The sequence below is a fragment of the Panthera onca genome, chromosome C1, assembly GCF_046562875.1.
Source record: "Panthera onca isolate mPanOnc1 chromosome C1, mPanOnc1 haplotype 2, whole genome shotgun sequence".
Taxonomy (NCBI): domain Eukaryota; kingdom Metazoa; phylum Chordata; class Mammalia; order Carnivora; family Felidae; genus Panthera; species Panthera onca.
Window position 1 is genome coordinate 54,430,800 of NC_138346.1, and position 24,530 is coordinate 54,455,329.

The 24,530-nt window shown below is 38.2% G+C and overlaps 1 protein-coding gene across 9 annotated transcripts in view; it reads left to right on the top strand.

Annotated features, from left to right (window-relative positions):
* Positions 1 to 17,359, top strand: part of ZNF385B (zinc finger protein 385B) — a 401,094-nt gene extending 383,735 nt beyond the window's left edge. For 8 of the 9 annotated variants that reach the window (XM_078451132.2, XM_078451129.2, XM_078451130.2 and 5 more), the window contains 4 exons: positions 11,891 to 12,142; positions 13,458 to 13,636; positions 14,440 to 14,541; positions 16,016 to 17,359. In XM_078451132.2, coding sequence (XP_078307258.2) covers positions 11,891 to 12,142; positions 13,458 to 13,636; positions 14,440 to 14,541; positions 16,016 to 16,234 — 752 coding nt within the window. In that variant the 3' untranslated portion in view covers positions 16,235 to 17,359. The remainder of the gene's footprint in view (positions 1 to 11,890; positions 12,143 to 13,457; positions 13,637 to 14,439; positions 14,542 to 16,015) is intronic. The other variant, XM_078451131.2, reaches the window with a different exon arrangement.
* The last annotated feature ends 7,171 nt before the right edge of the window (positions 17,360 to 24,530 follow it).

Genomic DNA, 24,530 nt, shown 5'->3' on the forward strand with positions numbered 1-24,530 from the left:
TCACTAATATCAGTGCCAGCTCATTGATACAGAGTGTAGGCTGCCAGCTTTTAACAAGGAGATATTTGGAGGGGCCACTGTTTTATCTGAATGTGAGACTGGCAGCTTCTGCTCCCCAGCCAAGTGGCATGAAGGACAACAGGGCAATTGTCGTGCAGAGCTGGGCAATGACTATCATTTCATTGGGCCACAGACTCACTGTGTGGTATAGCCCAATGACCAGAACCAAACTGACATGGGCTTTCAAATGGGAAGACCAGGATATCCTAACTCAGGGTTGTAGTCTAGCAGAAAATTACAGCACAGGACCTATTTTGGACTTACAAAATTGGCCACCTAACTTTCATGGATCCTAAGTTACTTAAAATAAATAAGCTTGTTGTTGTTGTTGTTGTTGTTGTTTTTAACGTAAGGACATACAGATAATGATTCTGTGAAGAGTCACTTTAATTCATAGACAATTTTCCCTGCTTCCAGGATTAGTCTAAAGGCCAAGATTTGAAAATCACACGTAAACATAGTTAATTAGGAATTAGCAAGCTTCACAGTGATCAACTGTGCTTGAAGAGGCAGTGTTTCAGGGATTTAGCTGGAGGCATGATAATGCAGCATTAGATGTAAAAGGCTCCATCAGGATCAGCTTGACCCAATGTATAATATTTGAGTGCCCTGAGAATTTTAAAAACTAGCTTTAACTTCCATGTCTATTATTGGTTTTTTGTGTCTCTGAGCTTGTCATATAAGTACTCTATGTTGTTTTCCACATCTGCAAAATGGCATAAGCCATATAAAGAACTCTTTCTGTTTCCAAAGGTGGTTGAGCAGCTCACCCTCAAGTGAGGGATTCAGATCAGACATTTTCCAACAAGAAGTCCTGTGACTAATAAAGCAAGTCAGCTAGCCTAGTAGGTGTTGTGAGATAAACCAGCCTATACTGTACTATGGTGGGCAATGCTTGAGGACACCTGGAATCAGATCAAATCTAAATGAGGAGTCTAGTTGGAAGGAGCTAAATAGGTGACTAGAGGACTCCAAAAGTACTGGGTCAATCTCCGGCCACCTGTCATAAACGTTATGTGCCTTGGGGATCTGGGTTGGCCATGAATGATATCGTCAGTAAGACACAAAGTCTGCAAAATGACACCTTCAGTAATGGATATCTATTATCTAAAAGGGTGGGGAAAATTAGATAATGGCATAAGTCATAGTATTTGAAATTTCTGAATGAATATTATTGCATAAATATATCAATCATGTAATTGTTGATAACTCAAATGAATATACTCTGATGTTATTGGTTAATGACTGCTTACTACATTGCCAAAGTGGGTTGTTGAGCTACAACCATCTCATGAGTCTCCCAACATAAGAACCGTAGTGTTGCTATGACTGAAACCTTGCCATGGTGACAGGGTATCAGTTTAGTTGCAAAGAGGATGGGCTATACTTTGATGATAATTTGTTTTCACGTGTGCTTCACGCTTATTGTTTATATGCAGGTTTGTGTAGGATTCCTAATAAAGGAGATAATAAAATCTATAGATTTGTTCATTTTATCAAATCAAAAAATTTGACCTGACACATGTACTTGTTGTTATGACTCTGTCCTAGTACATCTCAAGGATGTATTCTTAAGAGAATTGTTTCAACCTCAAATGACATTAAATATTTGTTGCATATATATATCTTCAGCAACAATGATACAAGTATTTTATATAATCAGTAGTGGAAATATCTGTTCTCTCTATGTTTATTTCACTGGTTATGATTTGGCCATTAACAGTGAATTTCTACTATTTTTATTTGTGAAGCTAAAAGGCACTGCATTAATTTAACATTCTTTATTTCATCATATTATTGCCCACCAATGGCTTTCTGTACACTGGGAACACAGATGAATTAGGGCATTGTTGTAGGACTCAAGAATATCTCTATCCTGGTAATAATTTTAATTGTGAAGAAATGACAGTTAATGCAAGGTCAACATATAATTATATGAAGAGGCTTATGAGAACATACGGAAGGGGAAAAGAGAGGAGATGGGCTTGGGGACTAGAGGTAGTATGATCTAGAAAGAAATTTTATAGTAATCCACAGTGAATATTGAGGGCCTAAAATGAAGCAGTGGCACACAGTAGATGCTGAGTCAATGTCTGCTGGATAAGGCTGATAGAATAAATATTTAGAAGATAATATCAATAAACTTAGGCCATTTATTACACATAGAAGCTAAGAGAAGGAAGAATTCAAGAGTTATTGCTGGCAGGCCTGACATACAACTAGTAATGTCATTGATTAAAATGGGGACTGCTTGGAAGGGCCCTTATGTGGAACATATAATTCATTCAGTACCAGGCATGTTGAATTTGAAATATGCATGAAACTTCTAAAAATAGATGTCCCACAGACTATTAGGGGCAAAACATCTCGAACCTGCGAGGAATGTAGAGATTTCACCTATGGATTTAGGAATCTATGTCAATGTGCTAGAAGAGGTTATTGGAATGAATTAGATCATATAACACCCAAAAGAGGACATGAGTGCAATCTTGAGTCATGCCAACACTTAGGGGCAGGCAAAAGAACAGGAGCTGGTGAAGGGGACCTAGAGTAAGCTTAGAGAACCAGGCAAGGCCAGTGGTTGTGGGCATCAAGGGGGAAAAGCATTTCAGGAAGAGACTTGTACCCAATACACGGGAAGACTGGAGAGACACCATGGGTTTTGCAGGAAGGTAAGGATAAACAGGAAGAAAGGAAGTGGAAGAACCACATCCCGTGACCACTTAAGTCCTGCACCAGAGGGAACATAGTGGAACACTCCAGGAATGAACCAAGTCAGGGAATGACTGTTGGAACATGGAGTTTTCAGCATTTTGTAAACAGAAAGAAAGAACCCAGTACAAAGAAAGTAGCCAAAACTATAGGAAAGAGAGAAGAAATGTAAAAGATAGAGAGACAGGTGGAAGTATATACCTCTTCCTCAGAGATGTAAAGAAAATAGGTGCAGACAGAAGAAAATGTAACATCAGGGACAAACTCATTCAGCTTCCTCATTTCTCTACAAAATGGGAGAACAGACATTTGCTAATGAGAGGTTGGTGATATCAGTAGGGAACTTAAGAAGGATACATTTTTCCATGGGGAAGCTGACTGACTGTGTTTCTTCCCTTTAATAGAATCACTTTTTTCCCATTTGTCTGATTTATTGACCTGTTCTTCAGGTATATAACTCTTCACTATAGATGTTTCTAATTTAAGCAAATCTAATCCGTAAGATCATAGAGTTTTAAAATAAAGGTATGGGATTATTGCATTGCCAAAAGAACTCTGTTTCAAAAAAAAATCTTTTAAATAGTGCATTCAAATAGTTCAAGGTCTTTTTGCACATACATTCCAGGAAAACATCTAATAAACAAAAGGAGATAGAGTGACTGCTGTATCCGATTGTTATCTGCAGGGTTGGTCTTTCCTTCGTGCTCTTTTAGTGCAGTCCTGCTATACTACAAATGAATATCCCTTTCTTTGTGCATCCACCAATAGAATGATGTGCTAGCATCTGTCCATCTTTTATTACATTTTGTTTAGCAAAGAACTCCAAGGTACCAAACTGGCTTGTTCATCTTGTAGTTTGTGTGCTGCTGCCTTTTCTACCCCCTCCCCTCCAGAATCCATTAACTATCTTAATGCACTCCACTTTGAGCTTTAAAATATCTGTCATCAGTTGGTGGCTTCCGTCACTTTTACTGTGTCAAATGTGTAGTAAGGAGAGGACAAATGAAGCAAGGAGTTAGGAAGACTTCTACAGTTACACCAATCGACAAACATACAGATTTGCAATATTATTTGATTTGGGGTTTGGGGGTTTTTTTGGTCTGACACAGAGCCCTGTAGGCTTTTTAGCCTCATCTCTCTCAAGACTGCATAACTAGTAAGGAAGTATGTACTGTGGCTGACACCCATCAATTTCTCATTATTCAGAAAATGGGAAGATAAAACAGAGGAGAACGATTTCAGAATTCCTTATCAAAGTGAGCTAACTTGGTTTAATGAGTGTTAAGCAGTAATGTGGGCATTGCTTTGTTTTTTGCAATAATAATGAGATGTTGGACAAAGTGCTTGTGAATATAGGAAAGCATATGACCCGCGGTCCTTTCACTGCATGCCTCTATTGCTAGTTCCTTCTAGTGAAATATTAAGTATAAAAAGGAAAATGTAATTGTACAAAGAAGTGACAAGCAGTATACTTCAGTGACCTCAGAAAGTACAAAGAATAATTCTGTTAAAGTTGTGTCCTTGGTTTCCCGAGCACTTGTCTCAAGTTAGGGGGGGAAAAATGAGCACAAGATTTGACCAAGCACTTCACCAAAGAAGGTATGTAATCAACCAATAAAAATAGGCAAAGGTGTTCAATTCCATTAGTCAGTAGGGAAATATGAATGAAAACCTATTCAATAAGACACCACTACACCTCCACCTGAATGGCTACAACCAAAAGGACTGACAATACACAATACTGATACCATGTGTTAGGGATGATGCAGAACAACTGGAATTCTCACGCATTGCTGGTAGGAATATAAATCAGTACAACCATTTGGGAAAACCATTTCAGAATCTATGAAAGCTAGATATATATTGATAGAGATAGATACCTGATAGATGATAGATAGATAGATAGATAGATAGGCAGATAAATTAGATCTATCCATCTAATGGCCCAGCAATTCTATTCCCATATATATATATGACATAAATGAGTCTTTATGTCTACCAAAAACATATATAAGAATAACCAAAAACTAAAAATATCCCAAATGTTTATCAATACTAAAATAAATAAATGGTGGCACAGTCATACAATGGAATACTCTCCAGCAATTCGAAAAAAACAAACTTCTATGTACAACATGGATGAATCTGACACACATAATGTTGAGTGAAAGAAGCCAAACACAAAAAGAATACATATTGTGTGATTACACTCTTATGAAGTTCAAAAATAGGCAAAACTGATCTAAGTCGATAGAAATGAGAATGGTGGTTACCTTTGGAGGGAATGCAAACACCAACTGATTGGGAGTTCAAGGGAGATTTCTAGGATGGTGGAAACATCTGTATATCTTAGATATCAGTATCTTGTATCTCATATTTCCCATACATCTTCTGTTTCAACAAATGTATACATATGAAGAAATTCATTAAATTTTATGTACCTTATAGTATATAAGTTACATAAGTATATAAGCAAAAAAGGAAATTAAATGGTACAGATAGGAACATTATCTACCATATTAGTATATGTGAAAAATAAATGAGATAATGAATATAAGTTCTTAACACAGTGCTTGGGCTACAGTGAGTATTGAAATAGTGTCAGCTATTGAGTTGGGATTACAATTGTTACTACTACTCTCACTGTCAGATATAACTGCCCGGAGTAATCATTAGGCTAATTTTTTGCTTTACATAAAAGTAAACTTTCCTAAATAGTATTGAGCCTCTGAATTCAGCTTCTAAGAACGATGCTCCAAACAACATTACTAGTTGTGTGTAAGAGAAAGCTTGTTATTATGGTAAAGTTTACTTCTTACTAAGGGCAAAATTTTTTAACTCTCAAAAATGTATTTAGTTCAAGAGTTTGTTCCCTTTCAGAATTAAGAATTTTTTTAAATTACTTTGAAACACAAATCATTATTAATCTAATGAAAAGATATCCAACCCCTTTATATAAAAAAAAAATGAAAATCAAGTTAACAATGAGGTACTGTATTTTATCTGTCAGATTGGCAAAGGCAGTGGATAATTAGGCTAGTTAAAGGTACAGGGAAGCTGGCACTCTCTTACAGACAGAGAGCTCTAAGAGCATTAGTTTGTGCAACCATTCTGGGGTGCAGTTTGGCAACGTGCATTACAAGTTAAAACATGCTCTTTGTGCCAGTAAGTCCTCTTCAGGGTTTAGGTCCTAAGGAAATTATTGGGCAAGTATGCAGAGATGTCTATATGCAGTACTATTTATAAAACTGATTTACTGAATATATGAATTCAGTGGAGTGCAAATATGATTGCCAGTATACTCTATTGAATATCCCTTTCTCATTCCTCAGAAATATTATCAGATATCAGAAAGTCTCGTCTTATTGAAACTTTAGGCTCTTTATCCAGCTGAACACTTCCTTCTTCCTGGCTCAGGTTGGACCATGGGAAAGGCCATAGTGTGTTCGTCTCTTCTTCCCCAACCTATAATTTCTAGTTCTTGCCCGTTCCAATTGTTAGGGATAGGAGAAGGCATTAGAGAAGATAAATGAAGATAAAAGAAGGGCCAATGTTTTTGTGCTTAACGACAATCATTGATTCCCTCTGCATGGCAGGTGTCCAGATGCCCTGTCTCTCTCTCTCGAGGACCATGTGTAAGGTCTTCGTGTGGGTCTTTCAGTCCTTCCTCAGCTCCTAACACCAGAGCTCCACTCCTCAGCCTCTTACTGCCAGCATCCTAGTGATCAGCTTTCTTGTGTCAGGTACCAATAACAGATCTCGAGCCTGACCACCTTTCAAGATGCCCTATGGACCCTAAGAAAACTCATCCAACCTTGACATGCCAAACTGAGATTACAGGTCCTTCAGCTCCTGACCCTTTCTTGGTCCAGCTCGTCTCCCCAACCTTCCTATCCCCTACTTCACCTGGGATGAGGGGTGGATCACTAAGGTCATAAGTTGCCAGACTAGAAAATGAGATGCCAGTGTCTCTTCTTACATGCACTTCTGGCTTTACCACTTTGACTAAATTCAGAAACATCTAACCAGGACAGAAGCTCATGATGCCAGTGAGTCCTCCAATCCTTATATAGTCTAGGGAAGTGCATGATAGGATGTTGGTAGCAGGATAAGTTTTACTGCTTCTTATAAATGCTGCAAGTATGTATCTGGGGGTCTCTTGGGGACTTTCTCTAAGATGCTAAGATATTTGATGCGAACTGCTTTCAGTTAGGGTCATGTCCTTCATTCTGAGGCAACCAAACTCCCATTCAGTATCTTTTTAACACTGTAAGAGTGCAAACCAGAAGTAACCCAAATAACAAAAGATTATTTAGATAAATTATAGTACATCCATATAGGTAAATATCATTTGTTATAAATCATGATCCAATTCTACATTTACTGACATGGAAAGATATTCTTGATTTATTGCCATTTGAAAAATGTGAGTTACAACATGTTTCCATCTATTCACATGTAGTAATGTGTAAATTGTGAAGTAACAGGTATCATTTTAATAATCTAGGTCAAGTGTTGGCAGACTACTACCTGAGAGCTAAATCTAGCATGCTCGCCTACTTTCGTAAATAAAGTTTTGTTAGATCACAGCCATACTGGTGGCTGCTTTCCTGCTATCATAGCAAAGCTTAGTAGCTGCAATAATATGGCCCATGAAGCTTAATATGTTTACAGAAAACTTTGCTGACTTATTATAGGTGATGGAATCATGGGTGATTTTTCTTTTCTTTTTTTTTTTTTTTTTTTGTCTGACTTTATTTTCTACATTGAGCATATATTTATTGTGTATATCATGTATCTATTATTAAACCATTGAAACCTGGTTAGAAAAAACTTATATTAATAATATTAAGCTGAAGATTAAACCTTGTAAGCAGACTCATAAAAATTGGGCTATAGCTTCCAAAGTTACACTGCAAAATATATATATATTGATCTATAATGTAGTTAAAATACTATTTTGATTGTTTTTAAATTAAGACCTATACAAGGACATGAGTCTTCTTGTTACCAACAGGATTAGTTTCTGAAAACTGCTTTTAGACGTTCACATGTACTGAGGCACCTGGGTGACTCAGTCGGTTAAGCATCCAACTCTTGATTTAGGCTTAGGTCATGATATCGCAGTTGGTAAGCTACAGCCCTGCAGCAGGCTCTGTGCTGTTAGCTCTGTGCTGTTAGCTCAGGATTCTGTCTCCCTCTCTCTCTGTCCCTCCCCTGCTTGCTCTCTCTCTCTCTCTCTCCAAATAAATAAAAATAAACTTAAAAATAAAGAACTTCCATGTTCTTTTCATCATCTGTGTTAGCTTATTAGTCCCCTGAGCCTGTGTTTCAGGGATATAGTGCTAAGTTTGAGGAATAGGTGGGTTAACCTGAGTAAAGTTTTGTTGTAAAAAATAACTATGATAAATAAATAGTGAAGACTGATTTCCTTCACATGGTTTATCAAGTAGATATGAAAACAGTTCCAAAACAAGAGGTTTTCAAAATGCTTAGAACTTTGGAAAATAAGGGAGTCAATGTGGATCGCCACTTTGAAGAATTAAATTCACTTGGATGCATAAATTACAGACATTTGTTACAAAGGGTAATTCTGATGTAGCTAAGCAAATTTTGCTTCCCAGTCCTGTAGGATGAAACCTTTAAAAAGGCATTTAAGTAATCAGAAAATAATGAAGACAGTCAGAAGAACCTACTAATTAACATTAGGTGAGGGAATACTTGAAAATAGAATTCATATTAACCAGAAGTTCCACATGACATGCATCTTTATTAAAAGAAACAGAAGTAAACAATACATTAATTAAACTTTCAAATACACAAAATAAGGAGGCTTTAAAAATGCCAATAAGGAAAGAATAATATATAGAATAAATAAAGAATTAATAATATAATGGATTTCGATAAAAATATAAAACAATTAAAATGAGAAATAATAAAATTAGGCTTCAAAGCTTATAAATTTACACATCCAGAAAGAATGCCAAAATTTAAATCTAGTATTGCTTAGTGGTTTTAGGATCTATTTCATTAACTAGCTAGTCTCAATCCAATGGCAGAATTTCCTCAATATGATGGAACCATTTACACATTGTCAAAGCAAAATTGATACCTACTATTCACAAAGATTAAGACTCTGGCCTACCTAGAGGATAAAAACTAAAACATAATTTATGTAAATGTTAAATATACCATATGTCTTAATATTTTTAAAGGAAAATGGCCTCCCTTGGCATCCATTTTACTAGTTTTAAGATATTCTCTACCTTCTGATTCAATTCACCTTTATAATATCTCTCATTACACCTGTTGCCATCATCTATGCTGAACTAGTAGGTATTCAAGCAAACCCCAAGTTTTCTAACACCTAAGCATTTCCTTATGTTTCCACCTGTAAGCATTCACTTCCTACTCTTTCTCACCTTATTCTATTCTTATCTAAATCTCACCTGCAAAATCTGGCCAAAATATCACTTCCTTTATGAAGAATGTCTCTTTCTTCCTAACCAGAAGAAATCACTTCCTGCTCCAAGCTCTCATAAATTAGAGATCTCTGAATGACTATCTCACTTCCCCTGCTAACCTTTAATTTTCTTAAAGTCTATACCTACTTTATTTACTATTCTCTTCAGTGTCTAGCACATTGTCAGTAATTAGCATTTTGCTAATATTCATTTGTTAATGAATAAATGACCTCTTCTGAAAAGGAGATATAGAAAGGAAATCTGTTTAATTTTTCTTAAAGAAATAGGAATAAAGAGGAAAAAAATAATTTTGTCCATATTCTCAATGTAACCTGAATAATTTGTTGAAGAGGATAGATATTTTCATTTAAGGCAAATATGCCTTAAAACTAAATGAAGCAAGAGCTTTATCACATCTCCAGTGACCATTATATGCCTTTTATAGTGTTGATGCCATATGAAGTCCACCCTTTGTGCAGGAAGATTAATACACTACCCAGTGAATAGAGAAAACATCATGCTCATTTATGCCACCTACCAATCTGTGGGACATTATTCAATTTTGATGAGCCTTAGTTTTCTCGTCTTTAAGATAGGAATGACTGGGGTGCCTGGGTGACTCACTTGGTTAAGTGTCCGACTCTTGTTTTAGGCTCAGGTTATGATCTCACAGTTTGTGGGATCAAGCTCCTGCTTGAGATTTCTCTCTCTTCCCCTCTCTCTCTCAAAATAAATAAATAAACTTTAAAAAAATTAAAAAAACAAGACAGGACTAATTATTTTCAGCCCTACCTATTTCACAATTTTGTTATGAGAGATAATAAGACAATGTAAGTGATAGCACTTTGTAAGTTGTACCGTTCTATAAAACTGTAAGAACATATGAGGGAGACCAATATAAGGGACAATAAAATAAATATGAATAAGAGAGAGAATGAGTAAATGACTAAAACAGGTCAGATTCCTTAGGTCAAATTTATATGAAAAGATTTTACCATGCAATAATTTAGGTTTCCATCACAAAAAACAGAGTAATTCCATGGGAGCAAATGTTAAGATTACTGAATTATTTCACTGCTTTGTGAATTCTATAAAATTGTAAAATCAATCTAAGGGATCCTTATAGGTGAGGGAATTCTAAGCCAGAAATAATTTTCAATCTAATTTACTTAGTATTACCATTTAGGAAGATTGATTTTAGTCCCTTCTCTCATACTGTGGAGGTCTGTTTAGTAAAAGTCTAAGATCTTTTCCATCATACTTTATGGCATCCTGAAGTCTTAATAAACTTGCTGGAAAGGAATATATAGATTGTGAAACCCAAGGATAAAAGAGATCTGAGCATTCATTTATTCCAAACACCATCCAGATCTGGAATTCAGCTATAGAATCTGCTAGTCTTGACCCAGATGGATCCAATGCAGGAAAAGGATGGAAATAAACTGTTGATACCTAAATCAAACACATAGAAATATGATCTGCTGGTATTTTTGGTGTATATGTAAGTGCTGGCTTTGCCCCATATGCAGAACAGACACACACTATCAGGTTGCTGTTCCCCTACTCACTCCTTCCCTCTTGGTGATCCAGGCCCATGGTACACAGTTCCAAGTTAGCTAGGGCAATTAACAAATAAGTGTTAGTTTTCATTTCCTTCTTCTCTTAATACGAGTTTATCAGCGTATGTATAAACATTTTCTAAAAGCACCGGCTCTACTCAGCTTACATGTGTGATGGATTGGGCTGTTGCCTATGAAGTTCCAGTTTCTTTCCCAAAGGGGCCACTGAATAGAACCTGTGTTGAATAGCAAATGAACCCCTATGAGTTAGATTCTGTTAAAGTCACTCTGATCCTTCTTATAGCTTGCACCATGGGCCTTGAGAATTGTAAGCATTTAGTAGCTACATGATCAAAATGCCAAGATGTCTGTAAATGATTTGGCTAATCCTCATTATTGTGCTTCTGGTTAATGTCATTACTTAGAATTTATGACTTAGGGATGGCTGGCTGACTCAGGAGCATGCAACTCTTGATCTCAGGGTCATGAGTTTGAGCCCCACGTTGGGGGTAGAATTTACTTAAAAGAAAAATCTTATAATTTAGACTGGCAGTATTAAGTACAATGAATGAAATCTTTGCATCTTGTATTTTAGATAAATCACTTTGCCATTCGAAGAGCAGCAGAAACTTAACTAATCATAACCAAAATTAACCATATGTCTTCCCTCACCTATACCCCAACACCCCAATGTTAAAATTTTAACTTGGTATAAAAATTGAGTTTTAGCTTTATATTTATGTCCTAATTAATGTCCTATTTATGACTTATTTCATGTTACCATCATATCATGTAACTGTATTGGAAGGTAGTTGGTTTTCCTATATATTAAAGACCTCTGTGGAGCTTAATTTACAACCGAAGGCTATCAGAAAGTTACCTGCTGCCAGTGGGAGAAAAAAGTCATGTTTCATAAGTCATCATATTTTTAGGGTGAGCTGATATTGGAAATTGATGGCATGGAGCTATTTTTCAATCTGGAGATTAAAACTACACCTAACAATCAAATTTCTAGTTTTAATTCCTTTTACATTAATTTGTCTGTGTTTATACCATGTACGAAGCTTTAATACGATCTTTCTGTGTCTCTCTTAGAAGATAAAGGGAAGTTAAAAGTCAACAGTTCCAGTCAGCCATCAAGCTCTGAAGGTGGCCCATTTCTCCTCAAATCAGGCACAACGCCCCTGCCACCTGGAGCAGCCACTTCTCCCTCAAAGAGCACGAATGGAGCTCCCGGTACCTGTACCGTTTCTGAATCAGAAGAAGAAAAAGCCAAAAAATTACTGTATTGTTCACTATGCAAAGTGGCTGTGAACTCCCTGTCACAGCTAGAGGCACACAACACAGGTTAGCAGCTATCGTTTGAATTTAAATAATGTTTGTAACAAAACCAACCTTTCCCTTCAGAATACCGTATCTTTTGTTGTTCAAACGTTGGGTTTGTTCAATGTCTTCTCCGCTTTTTTGATTCAAAAGACTGATTTTAAGAAAAGTATGATATGATAACTTTGGAAACAGCAGGCAAAAGCTTAAAGCAAGTTGAAGATAAAACTTATTCTGTTCTTTATTTTCTCAAAAGCATCTAATATTTCCCAAAACTCATTATGATGAAGTGACAGAGATGAAGATAAATATCTATGCACAATGTTCACTGCAACACACTTAGGAAAGAAAGGGGGAAACAATTTAAAAGTCCCTCAGTAGAGAAATGTCGAATAAACTATAGGAACCCAATATGAGAGTATATATTACTCAGTGATTAAAATGTAATTACTTTATGGGGCGCCTGGATGGCTCAGTCAGTTGAGCGTCCGACTTCGGCTCACGTCATGATCTTGTGGCTTGTAAGTTTGAGCCCTGTGTCGGGCTCTAGCTTGGAGCCTGGAGCCTGCTTCAGATTCTGTGTCTCCCCCTCTCTTTGACCCTCCCATGCTCACGCTCTGTCTCTCTCGTCTCTCAATAATAAATAAACGTTAAAAAAGTTTTTTTAATGTAATTATTTTAAAAAGTATATGATTTGCTATGTGAAATTTTCAGGATATTTAACTAGTATGATCCCAATTTTGAAAAAAATATATACCTTTAATATACAAACAAAACAAAACCTGAATAAAAAACTAAACTGAAGGGCACCTGGGTGGCTCAGTCGGTTAAGTGTCCGACTTCAGCTCAGATCATGATCTCACGGTTAGTGGGTTCAAGACCCCCGTCAGGCTCTGTGCTGACAGCTCAGAGCCTGGACCCTGCTCAGATTCTGTCTCCCTCTCTCTGTCCCTCCCTCCTGCTTGCGCTCTGTCTCTCAAAAATAAGTAAAATGTTAAAAAAAATTTTTTTTAACTAGAATGATAACAGTGGTAATCTCTGAGTGGTGAAAACATAGAATCTTTATTTTCTTTATGCTTCTGTATATTTTCCGTATTTTCCTTCTAATGGACTCATGTTTTCCCATTTTTTACAATGAAAATGTGTCAAATAAGCAGCATTATTGTTTATAATAAATAAAAAGTGTTTGTAATCAGCATTAAAATGATTATTTTTTTAAAAAAAGCAATGAGAAATTCATCCTGAAGATAAACTTCTCAAGGGTAAGAAAACAAAGAGTTGTTCATAGATGTATTCTGTTCTTCAATAGCTATTTACCATATGTCTCTTTCTGTTTTAGGATCTAAACACAAGACCATGGTGGAAGCTCGTAATGGGGCTGGTCCAATTAAGTCCTATCCTAGACCTGGATCAAGATTAAAGATGCAGAATGGCAGTAAGGGGTCAGGACTACAAAATAAGACATTTCATTGTGAAATCTGTGATGTTCATGTTAATTCAGAAATTCAACTCAAACAGGTAATGTATCCTGAATTAATTAGTATCCACTGTTGTTTGGGTCACCACTTGATTTTGTATCTAATCTATGTAATGGTTCTCACTATGCTTACAGATAAATTTACTAACCTTTATATGAGGCACACAAGATACAACATGCAGATGCTACCGAAAGAAAAAGCACCAAATACTCACGTACCCACAAAAGTGGGTACTTTTACTGTAAGTCAGATCCAGGATAGGTGTTAGGGACAGATAAGCACAGGAGTCATCTGGAGCTTGTAGTCAAGCAGGAACTTCTGGAAGGCAAGATGTTCAGCCTGTCTTTCAAAGACCCAAAATCTGTTTATGGAGACAGATTCATTAGTCATGGCAGTAACAACAGGCAAAGCAGGGTAAGTACTACAGAGAAAGGAAAGGAATAGAGGCATTACAATTGGGGGGGTAGGGTGCAGGGAAGGCACCTGGGTGGCTCAGTTGGTTAAACGTCCAACTTTGGCCCAGGTCATGATCTCATGATTCTTGAATTTGAGCCCCACATCGGACTGTCTACTGCCAGCACAGAGCCCACAGATCCTCTGTCTCCCTCTCTCTTTGAAACTCCCCTGCTTGTGCTCTCAATCTCTATCAAAAATAAACATTAAAAAAAAATTGAGTGGGGAGCAAGTCTTAATTTCAAGAGCGCAGTGATCTTATTCAAACCACCTTGGAACTGTGGACTTAGAACCGGGAATGGAGTGACCAGCAATCTCTATCTAGGAGTTATATTTTAGGTGGAATAAAGCTCACATTTAGATTCAGCTAATGCATCAAACTTTTTTCAGCACATTTCTAGCCGAAGGCATAAGGATCGAGTTGCAGGGAAGCCACTGAAGCCGAAATACAGCCCTTACAACAAACTCCAGCGGAGCCCGAGCATTTTAGCAGTAAGTTCACCTCACCTGCTCACCTGTTTTGTGGGTTTGCCTTGCTGGCTTGGGCAGGGACTGTGGTTTAGGAGGGTCTAGCGACTAATTGGTCCTGAAAGGTTTTGAATTTAAATAGCCCTCCCAGACAGAAGTTTTAGGATGAACTGCTTAGTCCCTGCTGTAGGGCACCTTGAAGGAAGCTTCTTTACAGAAGAGAAACTGAACCTCTTTAAAGGCTAATCCCTTACTCATTACCAGGAACCTTTTCCAAAAGGCTGCCTTCTTTAGCTTATAAAGAAAAATAAAGGCTCAGGAACAAAGACAAGTAATGCCTGAGGAATCCTGGAATGTGCTGTACCTGGGAAGGGGGCTTGCTTTCCTAAAACAAAACTCCATTTAATGCCTTCTCCCTTTCTAGAGGGCTCTCCCTCTTCTCCCTCCTCCATCTCCCCTCTCCACCCCCACGTGCCCCTGCCTCCAGAAATTAAAGTGAGTGTTTATATTACTCTCTTTCCTTGTCTAGCAGGCATGCTGGTATTCAGCCTGTCCTACCTGCTCTCAATATGTGTTGTTTTCACTTTCTTTGCAAAAATACCCAGGGGCGCCAGCAATAGATGTCATATAAATACCCAGATGGATGGATTTCATAATCTCCCTGGGACTTAGCCCAGTGTGGCATTCCATTTGAGGTTGAAACCGGATTGGCCAGCTGGAGGCGATGCTCCCAGCTTCTGCAAAGCCTCCATCTGATGCTGCAAGCAGGTGTTACCTGCATTAAACAAATCCAGTGTGCAAAAGAGAGAAATTAAGGATTTCTCCTGGTCGCAAAAGAGAGAAATTAAGGATTGATTTCTGACTTTATAGGAAGGTTCCACCTTGGGGTTCCTTTAAATAGAGAACGTTTCTGGTGCACTTACAATCATTTCCAACGACAGAAATTTGAGTCGGTTGCAGTTTTTCAGGGATAACCCTTTAAGGGGCCAGAGAGAGGGGTGTAAACTGACTGTTTTCATGACTTTTAACGAGTCCCTCATGTCTTGAACCTCAGTTAGCTCACCCTGTGCGGCTCTTCAAAGAGAAGTGAAAGGTCATGCATATTCTCAAAAACAAAACAAAACAACCCTCTCAAGGCTGCACTGTGGTTTAGGACAAGTCAGAATTTTAAACTGAGCTCCATTATTTAAGCAGGAAACCTTCTGGGTATGTTTGCTTGTTTTTTGTGAGAAGCAGCATAAAATAGCTTTAGTATCTACTCAGAGAGGCCCTCCGGTGTCCTCCGTGTCCTCGGGGCCCAGGGGCAAAGGCCCCCAAAAAAGAGCTGAAATGGAAACCGATCAAAGTAAAGGTACGCCCAGAGCCCTTGCAACCAGCTTTGTGAACCTAATTTCTTGACTTCCGAGAGTAAAGATTTTTATAATGTGACTTCTCAACGTCCGTGTCGCTCACCCAACACACTATCCCCACCCCGTCCCTGGTTTTCTCCCTCCGCTAGGCAAAACTTGCATTCCAGAAAGACATGATGAAGCCTTTGGCCCCGGCCTTCCTGTCGTCGCCCCTGGCGGCGGCGGCGGCGGTGTCGTCGGCGCTGTCGCTGCCGCCCCGGCCGTCGGCGTCGCTGTTCCAGGCGCCGGCCATACCTCCCGCCCTGCTGCGGCCGGGCCACGGGCCCATCCGCGCCACGCCCGCCTCCATCCTGTTCGCGCCCTACTGACCGCCGCCGGCCCGCCCCGCGGCGCACCACCCCGGCCCCGACTCCAAAGACTAAGAAATCACTAGGCTCCAGAGTGCTTTTAGGGACCGCTCCCGAAATTAGGGATCTGAGCAGCACAGGCTTTGTCCCCCTGTTCTCCACCCCCCCCCCACCCCCTGCCGACCTCGATTTGTGTATCTGAGATATTTGGTTTCTTGCAAATGTATTGGTCAGAAAAAAATATATATCTATATCTATATACCATCCTCTGACTATTTTCCCATGGGTGTGATCTGGCTTAGAAACGATAAGGAATATTTTCCTGACAGACTTGAAAACTAGGGTCTTCCTCCCACGTCTGTAAATAACTCTGGAATCCAACTGAGCACATTCTAGTGTGGAACAAAAATAAATGAACACAAGTGCTTGCTTGTGGATCCCATCTTACCAACGGATCACAACGTTTTCCTTCATGGTGTACTATTGTTGACAGGGATTGTGTACTGTTTTAGACCCAAGTACTGTTGTATCCTGTGTAGTACTAGATCTGTATCTCTTGTCTGAATCCAACATTTTTTTAGTCGCTGTGTAAATGTTAGGAAGCAAAGTAGCTTGAATTCTCTCTAAGAGAACAAAAGATAATGTATTTTCTTTATTTCACGTTTCGTTTGGTGATATTGAAAAGAACTAGAAAGCCATATAACATAGCTATAATTACTGTTTGCTATTTTTGTTTAACTTATTTTGTAGCTTCCTCACGAGTTTGAGTTGCTAAGCAAATGTATACAACCAGAAAAAGAGCTTCCTCAATTGCACATTCTTGCACTTCTTGTGCATTCTGCAAGGAGACAATGAATCCATGTATTTCTACGTAATTATCTTCTTCATTTTTAACCTGTTTTCATTTGTTAACGATGCTACATAATTTTGTGGCTCCCTAATGCAATAATGTACAGAAGATAAAAAAAAATTTATAATTGAACAATTTGTCTTTCTGTTCACTGAATATGTTGCAGGTCTCGCTCCCATGCCCCCCCTTTCTAAACTGATATCAACAAGACTGGAATGTTTGTGGTATCAGGGGCAAGAGGCATCATAAAACAACAAAATAGAGTGAACTCTTTTAGAGCATCTATATCTGCAATCTGTAAATGGTAAAATGTCTGTGTATTTTTTTAAATGTACCTTTTCAATAAAAGTACAAAAAATAAAAATCTGTTTGTGTTTTCAAAGTTCGTTTCTCCTGAGACACCTCCAATTTGAAATCATCTGATGAACGATTTTCAGTAGGTGCAAAGATTGCTCCTTACGTATTTAGCATTTTCAGCTCTTATTCGAAGCATTTTTATTTGTCATGTTTATTCATTACTGTTCACAGCATCTGCACGATGCAAGACTTTACTGCTCTTTTCCCTCTGAATCCCTAAGAAGTCGGGCCAATCATAGTAGTAGCCTGATAAAAATTTGTGACTCTGATTTTTTTTAACCTGCTGTAAAGTCTTCTAAATCCCTAACCCATCTTTCATTTGTGTCCGAGGCATTTGTGATCTCCTTCTATTCCACTCCAACCCCTTTTCCCATCAGCCCTTTTTTTTTCCTTCCACCTCATTCTAAGTGTAAAGATCAATATGTCACTATTTGTCCTGGTTATCTATCTATTGCTGCTTAATGAACTACTCCAAAACTTAGTGGCTTAAAATAACAACCATCTTATTATATCATGATTTCAGGGGTCAAGAACTCCAGCCAGGCTTGGCTGGGCTGTTCTTCTATTCCTGGAGGCATCAATATGAAGTCTGTTGGTAATACTCAGTGGGTGGGGGAGGCTGGTCTGGAGGCCCAAGATGGCTTCACTCACATGTGTGCCTTGATGGAGATGGCTAGAAGTATGAACTCTTATTGGAACAGTTACCAGAGGACCTGCACATGGCCTCTCCAGCTATGTGGTCTCAAGCAATTACATAGTAACTCAGGACTCCTAGACAGAGAGTACTTCAAGAGGCCTGGGTGAAAGTCAAAAAGCTTCTTATAAAATTGTCTCAGGACACCTGGGTGGCTCAGTTGGTTAAGCGGATGACTTTGGCTCAGGTCATGATCTCTTGGTTCACAAGTTCGAGTCCCACGTCGGGCTCTGTGCTGACAGCTCAGAGCCTGGAGCCTGCTTTGGATTCTGTGTCTCCCTCTCTCTCTGCCCCTCCCCTGCTCATGCTCTGTCTCTCCCTCTCTCAAAAATAAACATTAAAAAAAATTTTTTTTTAAGTACAAAATTGTCTCAATACTCCCAGCATGTCACTTATGCTGCATTCTACGGATCGAGCAAGTCACGGAGGCCAATCCAGATTCAAGGAGAAGGAAAGTATTCACTTTTCAATGTGAAAAAGAGCAAAGACTGGCCATTTTTAATCTACCACTCTGTCACAGAATTTTGAGGGGAGTGGTAACAAAGCTATGACAGAGCCCCTTTCCCGCCCCACCTTAAGTCCAAACCATGCCATTCTTTAAAATGAGAAGAATTGGGGTGGAGCGGGACCTCAATTCTCATTTCTAGGAAGTTAAAGCCAGTGGATGACAGTACAGCTGTGATATATGGCGATAGGCTTCCTTTATCAAAGAGTTTATCCAATTGTTTAAAGATTGTTGGCCTTAATATTCTAGGCTTATAATTAAGTTAGTGTTAGAGTCTATTAGAATTCCAGTTTGACATTCAGAATTTGAGTTTCTTTTTTTTCTTTTTTTTTTTTTTTTAATATGACTCATTTGAACTCTATACTAGTTACACTAAACCATGGTTGGACCTTCAAACATAGCTTAGAAACATCATGCTCTGAAGAAAATGTGTTTCAGTTTAACACTTAGGAGAATTTTTTTTATGGACTCCAACAGCAATTATATTTCATTTTCCTCTATCTCATTAATGTTTACTGCCGTCCTCAAAAAATTTTAAATGTCAATATTTAAATAGACCAAGGAATTTGCTGATTAGATTTATAGTTAAAGATTTTGAAAAATCACCTCGGGGAGGAAGTACAAAAGAAGAGCGATTAATTAAAATGCCTGCCTCCCAAAGAAGCCAGGAGTAGCTTCAAGTAATGATGTATAAAGCACTATCAAACAGATATATCGTATCCACCCTGATTCTGAGGTGGCAGAGTGGGTCAGTCCTGAGGGATGTGCACATTTGAACTCATAGCCCTTCCTACGCCATTTTTAGTGGGGAAAGACTACCACTCTACCCCTCCACTAATTGGGAAACTTAAAAAATGTGCTGCTTACTCTGACCTAGCCCAGTTCTGGTCTCTGTAGAGTATGAAAATTGATCTCAGATAGAATTTCCGGATAAAATACAAGACACCTAGTTAAATTTGAATTTCAGGTCAATGAGGAATAATTTTTAATAGAATATTTTAGTCATTTTAGTACGGTATTGCACATAGTATAAGTGTGTCTCAGAAATAAAGGATGCAGTATTGGAGATGTACTTATAATAAAGAAAATCTCTGTTGTTTATCTGAAATTCAAATTTAAGCCTGTAGTTTTATTTGCTAAATCTGGCAACCCTGGTCTCAAGAGTACTCCTCTTCATCTCAAGCACCATGATTCTTCAGGAAAGAAGTCACCTCTTGGGTATTCACAACTAAATAACAAGCTTTTAAAGGCCCATTGTGAGATGTACTCACAAATAGGCAGAGGAAGGAACCTGCAGTAAATAAAAGAAAATGATATATGGACACTGGGTAGGACCCAGACACGGGAAAAGGTAGCCACAGATGCCCCTTTCCGAAAGCCACACCGACCCCTGCTTAGCAGCCCTAAATTATCATAAAAGCAAAAAACAAAGTGTTCATTTGTATTATGCACCAAACATACCACCCCTTGTTTGCTCCTTCTCTGCCCTAAGAGAATTCTTATATTCCAGATCAGAAATGGTTATGAATTTTTCTCTCGGAAAGTGCTTTAAGGAGAACTACCCCGCAGTTGATATAGCTGGGAAAGGGAACCGTGGGAATTCCCGGTGGGAAAAAAAAGGAGAAAGAGCTGATAGATGATCAGGTGGAAATCCTGTTGTGCTAACATTCCCTTCAGGAATCTGAAGCAACTCACTGAGGAGGTTGAGTTTGGGGGATGTTTTGAGAAACGGGTACCCACTTCCTGGGGTGTCATCAGAGAGAAGGATATGGCAGGAAGGCAGAGATGACCAGGAACTCTTTGACAAAGATTAAGTCAGCATCGAGACGTACATCCTTGACAAGCACAAGCATCCTTGGGTAACAGGCAGAAGGATTATGTTTCTCCTCTGTAGTCTGCTATGTGGAATCTGGCATCTTTTCAGAGCATTCCTTCCACCAGATCCTGATTTTGTTAATATGATGCCCCTCAATTAATGTCAGAGATGATATGGCCTCTTTGGGAAAAGCTCAGTTTTGATACTTTGGTCGACTGAGGTGGGGCTGTGTAGTGCAAGAGCAAATTCCATGGGGGATGCTCATCTTTGCCTCCTTCCTCTCTCCAAGTAATTAGCTCCATGGGGGAATTCATCAGCGATGTGGTGTAGGCTCTCAGCAGCTATGCAGTGTGGCACATAAGCAGACATAACGGTACCCGAATCACAATGGTTTCTTTGGCTAAAATTTCCAAAACCAGAATTACTATACAATGTATTCTTCTACTAACTACTCATACTGCATCACACCTTTGGTTGTCAGATCCCTTCTGTAGATACGGTGACCGTATCTTCATGTCATATGTACTTATCTATAGAGGATCACTCAAGCTAGACATTCAGCACCTCCTTTTCATATTTATTATAGTGAAAAATTAAAATTAGGATGGAGGAGAATTAAACAAGAACAATACGCAATTTGCATTCAAAAGACCTGAATTCAAATCCTGTCAGGTCATCTATTTCTTAGTTCTGTGATTTTATGTCATAAAATGATTTTATGGGGCGCCTGGGTGCCTCAGTCGGTTGAGTGTCCAATTTTGGCTCAGGTCATGATCTCGCAGTTCATGAGTTCGAGCCCCGCGTGGGGCTCTATGCTGTCAGCTCAGAGCCTGGAGCCTGCTTCAGATTCTGTGTCTCCCTCTTTCTCTGCCCCTCCCCTGCTTGTGCTCTGTCTCTCTCTCTCAAAAATAAACATTAAAAAAATTTTTTAAGAAAGAAAAGAAAATGATATTGTGTTATTTCCCCAGAGCCTCAGTTTTTCACATATAAGAAGATACAATGGTACCCAAATCACAAGGTGGTTCTGAGACACAAGTCAAACTAAACATGTAAAATGTCACTGCAAATCATAACTTGCTCTATTGATTTTCATATATGGATAAATGAGATCATTTTTTTTCACATTTTTAATTTTTAAATTTTAAGTAACATTCTCTCAAATTAGTTAATTTTGAGTCTTTAGCATTAATCTAGACTCAGAGAAAAACACATCTGTAATGGAGAAGAAATAGTAAATTCATTAGTTTTATGTTCCTATTCACAAGGGTATAAAGCAATACTGAGATAACAGAACCAAAGTAAATGCAAAGTATTTACATAATGTTTGAACTTTCTAAGTCTTATATTCTATATAATAAAAATAGAGTTTCAAGTTATAAAAAAATTACAACTACCATTATAAAAAATTTTTAAAAACTTCTTTCTGATGCAAAAAACTAAAAAAAAACACTATAAAGGGAATTAAACATAAAAGAAAAACTAAGAAAAATATTTACAATCCATATGAAATATAGAGTTTCATATCCTCATCATACAGAGAACTCACAAAATGGGATGGGGGAATGCTTCCAGAAAAGAAAAATAATCCAATAGAAAAACAGGCAAAAAGGCAATTCAGAAAAAAACAAAAACAAAAACAAAATATGTACAAATTCTTAATAAACATGAAAAGGCATTTGTTATCACCTAATACAAATGAAATCAACGTATTTTTGATCTAGCATATTGACAAAAAATATATAAATTTTCTAAACCTTGTATCTGTGAGATTAGGGAAATGGGCACATTCATGCACTGCTAGTAGTAATGAAAATTGCTTCAGCTTTTCCAGAAGGATGGTTGGTCATGTGTATCATCATCAATTACCCATGACATTTGACCCAGGAATCCTATGTTCAAGACTTTATCGTAAGATACTAACCTGTACATTTAAAAAGATTTATGCACAAGTATGTTTCAAAATAGTGAAAAAAAATTCATCCATAGAGAATGAGTAAATACATCACGGAACCCATATGCAGTTGGAAACAGCACAACCATTTTAAATGATGACATAATTCTGTAATTACTGACATGAAAAGATGTCCGTGATATGTGTCCAAGAGGGAGAAATAAAAGGTTACAAAACAACATGTTGCGTATGATCACATTCGTATTAAATTTTAAAACTATACGTGTATGTTGGTATACATACATGGAGACATATCTGATAAGAGTGATTATCCAGACTGAGAGAAGAAGTTACTGCTGAGTGGTAGATTTTCATATGGCTCTACATTTTATTTTTAACTTCTGGTATAGTTTGAATTTATGTAATGAACACATGTCGCTGTTTCAGAATCATGTAAATACAATCATAACCAAAACAACTGATCTCCACTACACTATGACACAGAGACAATTTGTGAAGACTACAAGAAATTATAACTGGAAAATAAATGGGCAATAAATATCAAATAAGAATAGTTAATTGAACAACAAAAAGCAAGAAAAGAGCTTTAGTTTATTTCATAATTTTTTTCCTGCATTGAGAAAAACTATTTTCCTGACATGTTGAAAACTGCAGTTAGGTCTTTGAAAAAGGAAACACCCAACTGCTTAAATAATGTAAATATAATTTTAAGGTTTATGATTCGCAGGGGGTCTTGGTGACTTAGTCAGTTAAGTGTCCACCTCTTGATTTCGGCTCAGGTCATGATCTCATGGTTCCTGAGTTTGAGCCCCGTGTGTGCCTCTGTGCTGACAGCACAGAGCCTGCTTGAGGTTCTTTGTTTCCCTCTCTCTCTGCCCCTCCCCTACTTGCTCAGCCTCTCATAAATAAACAAACAAACAAACAAACACTAAAAATAATAGTAAGTTGGGGCACCTGGGTGGCTCAGTTGGTTAAGCATCCAACTCTTAGTTTCAGCTCAGATCATGATCTCACAGTTCACAGTTGGGCTCCATGCTGACCATGCAGAGTCTGCTTGAGATTCTCTCTCTCTCTTTCTCTCTCTCTCTCTCACACACACACACACACACACAATAAATAAATAAACATTAAAAATAAAGGTTTATGATTCTCAATGCCTCTCACAAGGATTCTTCTCCGTCTCCCATGTTCTGGGCTCTTCTGTTACTCAACTAATTCTGTGCCTTTTATTTTTTTATTTTTTTTTTTAAATTTATTCTGTACAACATTATCTCCTTCATCTTTTGCTTTTTTAAATTTTTTTTAACGTTTATTTTTGAGACAGAGAGAGACAGAGCGTGAACTGGGGAGGGTCAGAGAAAGAGGGAGACACAGAATCGGAAACAAGTTCCAGGCTCTGAGCTGTCAGCACAGAGCCCGACGCGGGGCTCGAACTCACAGACCGCGAGATCATGACCTGAGCCGAAGTTGGACCCCCAACCGACTGAGCCACCCAGGCACCCCTCTGTGCCTTTTATTACTAAGCACCAATTCTTTGGGAATTGTATAACCAGTGCATAGATTCGTATAGCTGCAGTTGTTTTTTGACTGTGAAAGACTGTTCCTGTTTATTCAAGGAATGACATTATTATAAGATCAAAATGCATCTGTGTCTCACTGCTGACTGGAATTGCATTTTCGCTATAGTATAGAGTTTGGTGGATAGGCCACCAACTGAAAGAAGAGGTAGCGTTTTCCCCTCTCTCAGAGGACCGCCGTCCCCGGTATATTTATCTGATGTTTTCTTCTCTGCAGTGTAGGCAGTGGGGAAGAATTGCACATGAAAAAGCACAGATTATATAAGTACTTTGGAAAATTTCCTTGAAGAGCCCCTGACAGCAGTTAACCTAGACAAGGCCCCAAAGCTTCAAATGATAAAAGGACAGCGCAAAACACAGGCTCCCTTTCCTGACAAGGAGTCAGAATACTATCCAGACCCTGCCCTAAGAAAATTCATTATTTGAATGCCAATAACTGTTTCACTTTCCAATAAATATAAACAGGTGGCACGTGAGACTATGTTAATGTTGAAGCTTGCAGGAGAAATAGGAAAACCCTCTAGTGATGGATCACTCTGCACTTTGATTTCTGGCTCTCAAAGATAAAGATCAGTAGGCTCCTCCTTGTAGCTCCTGGTAACAGGA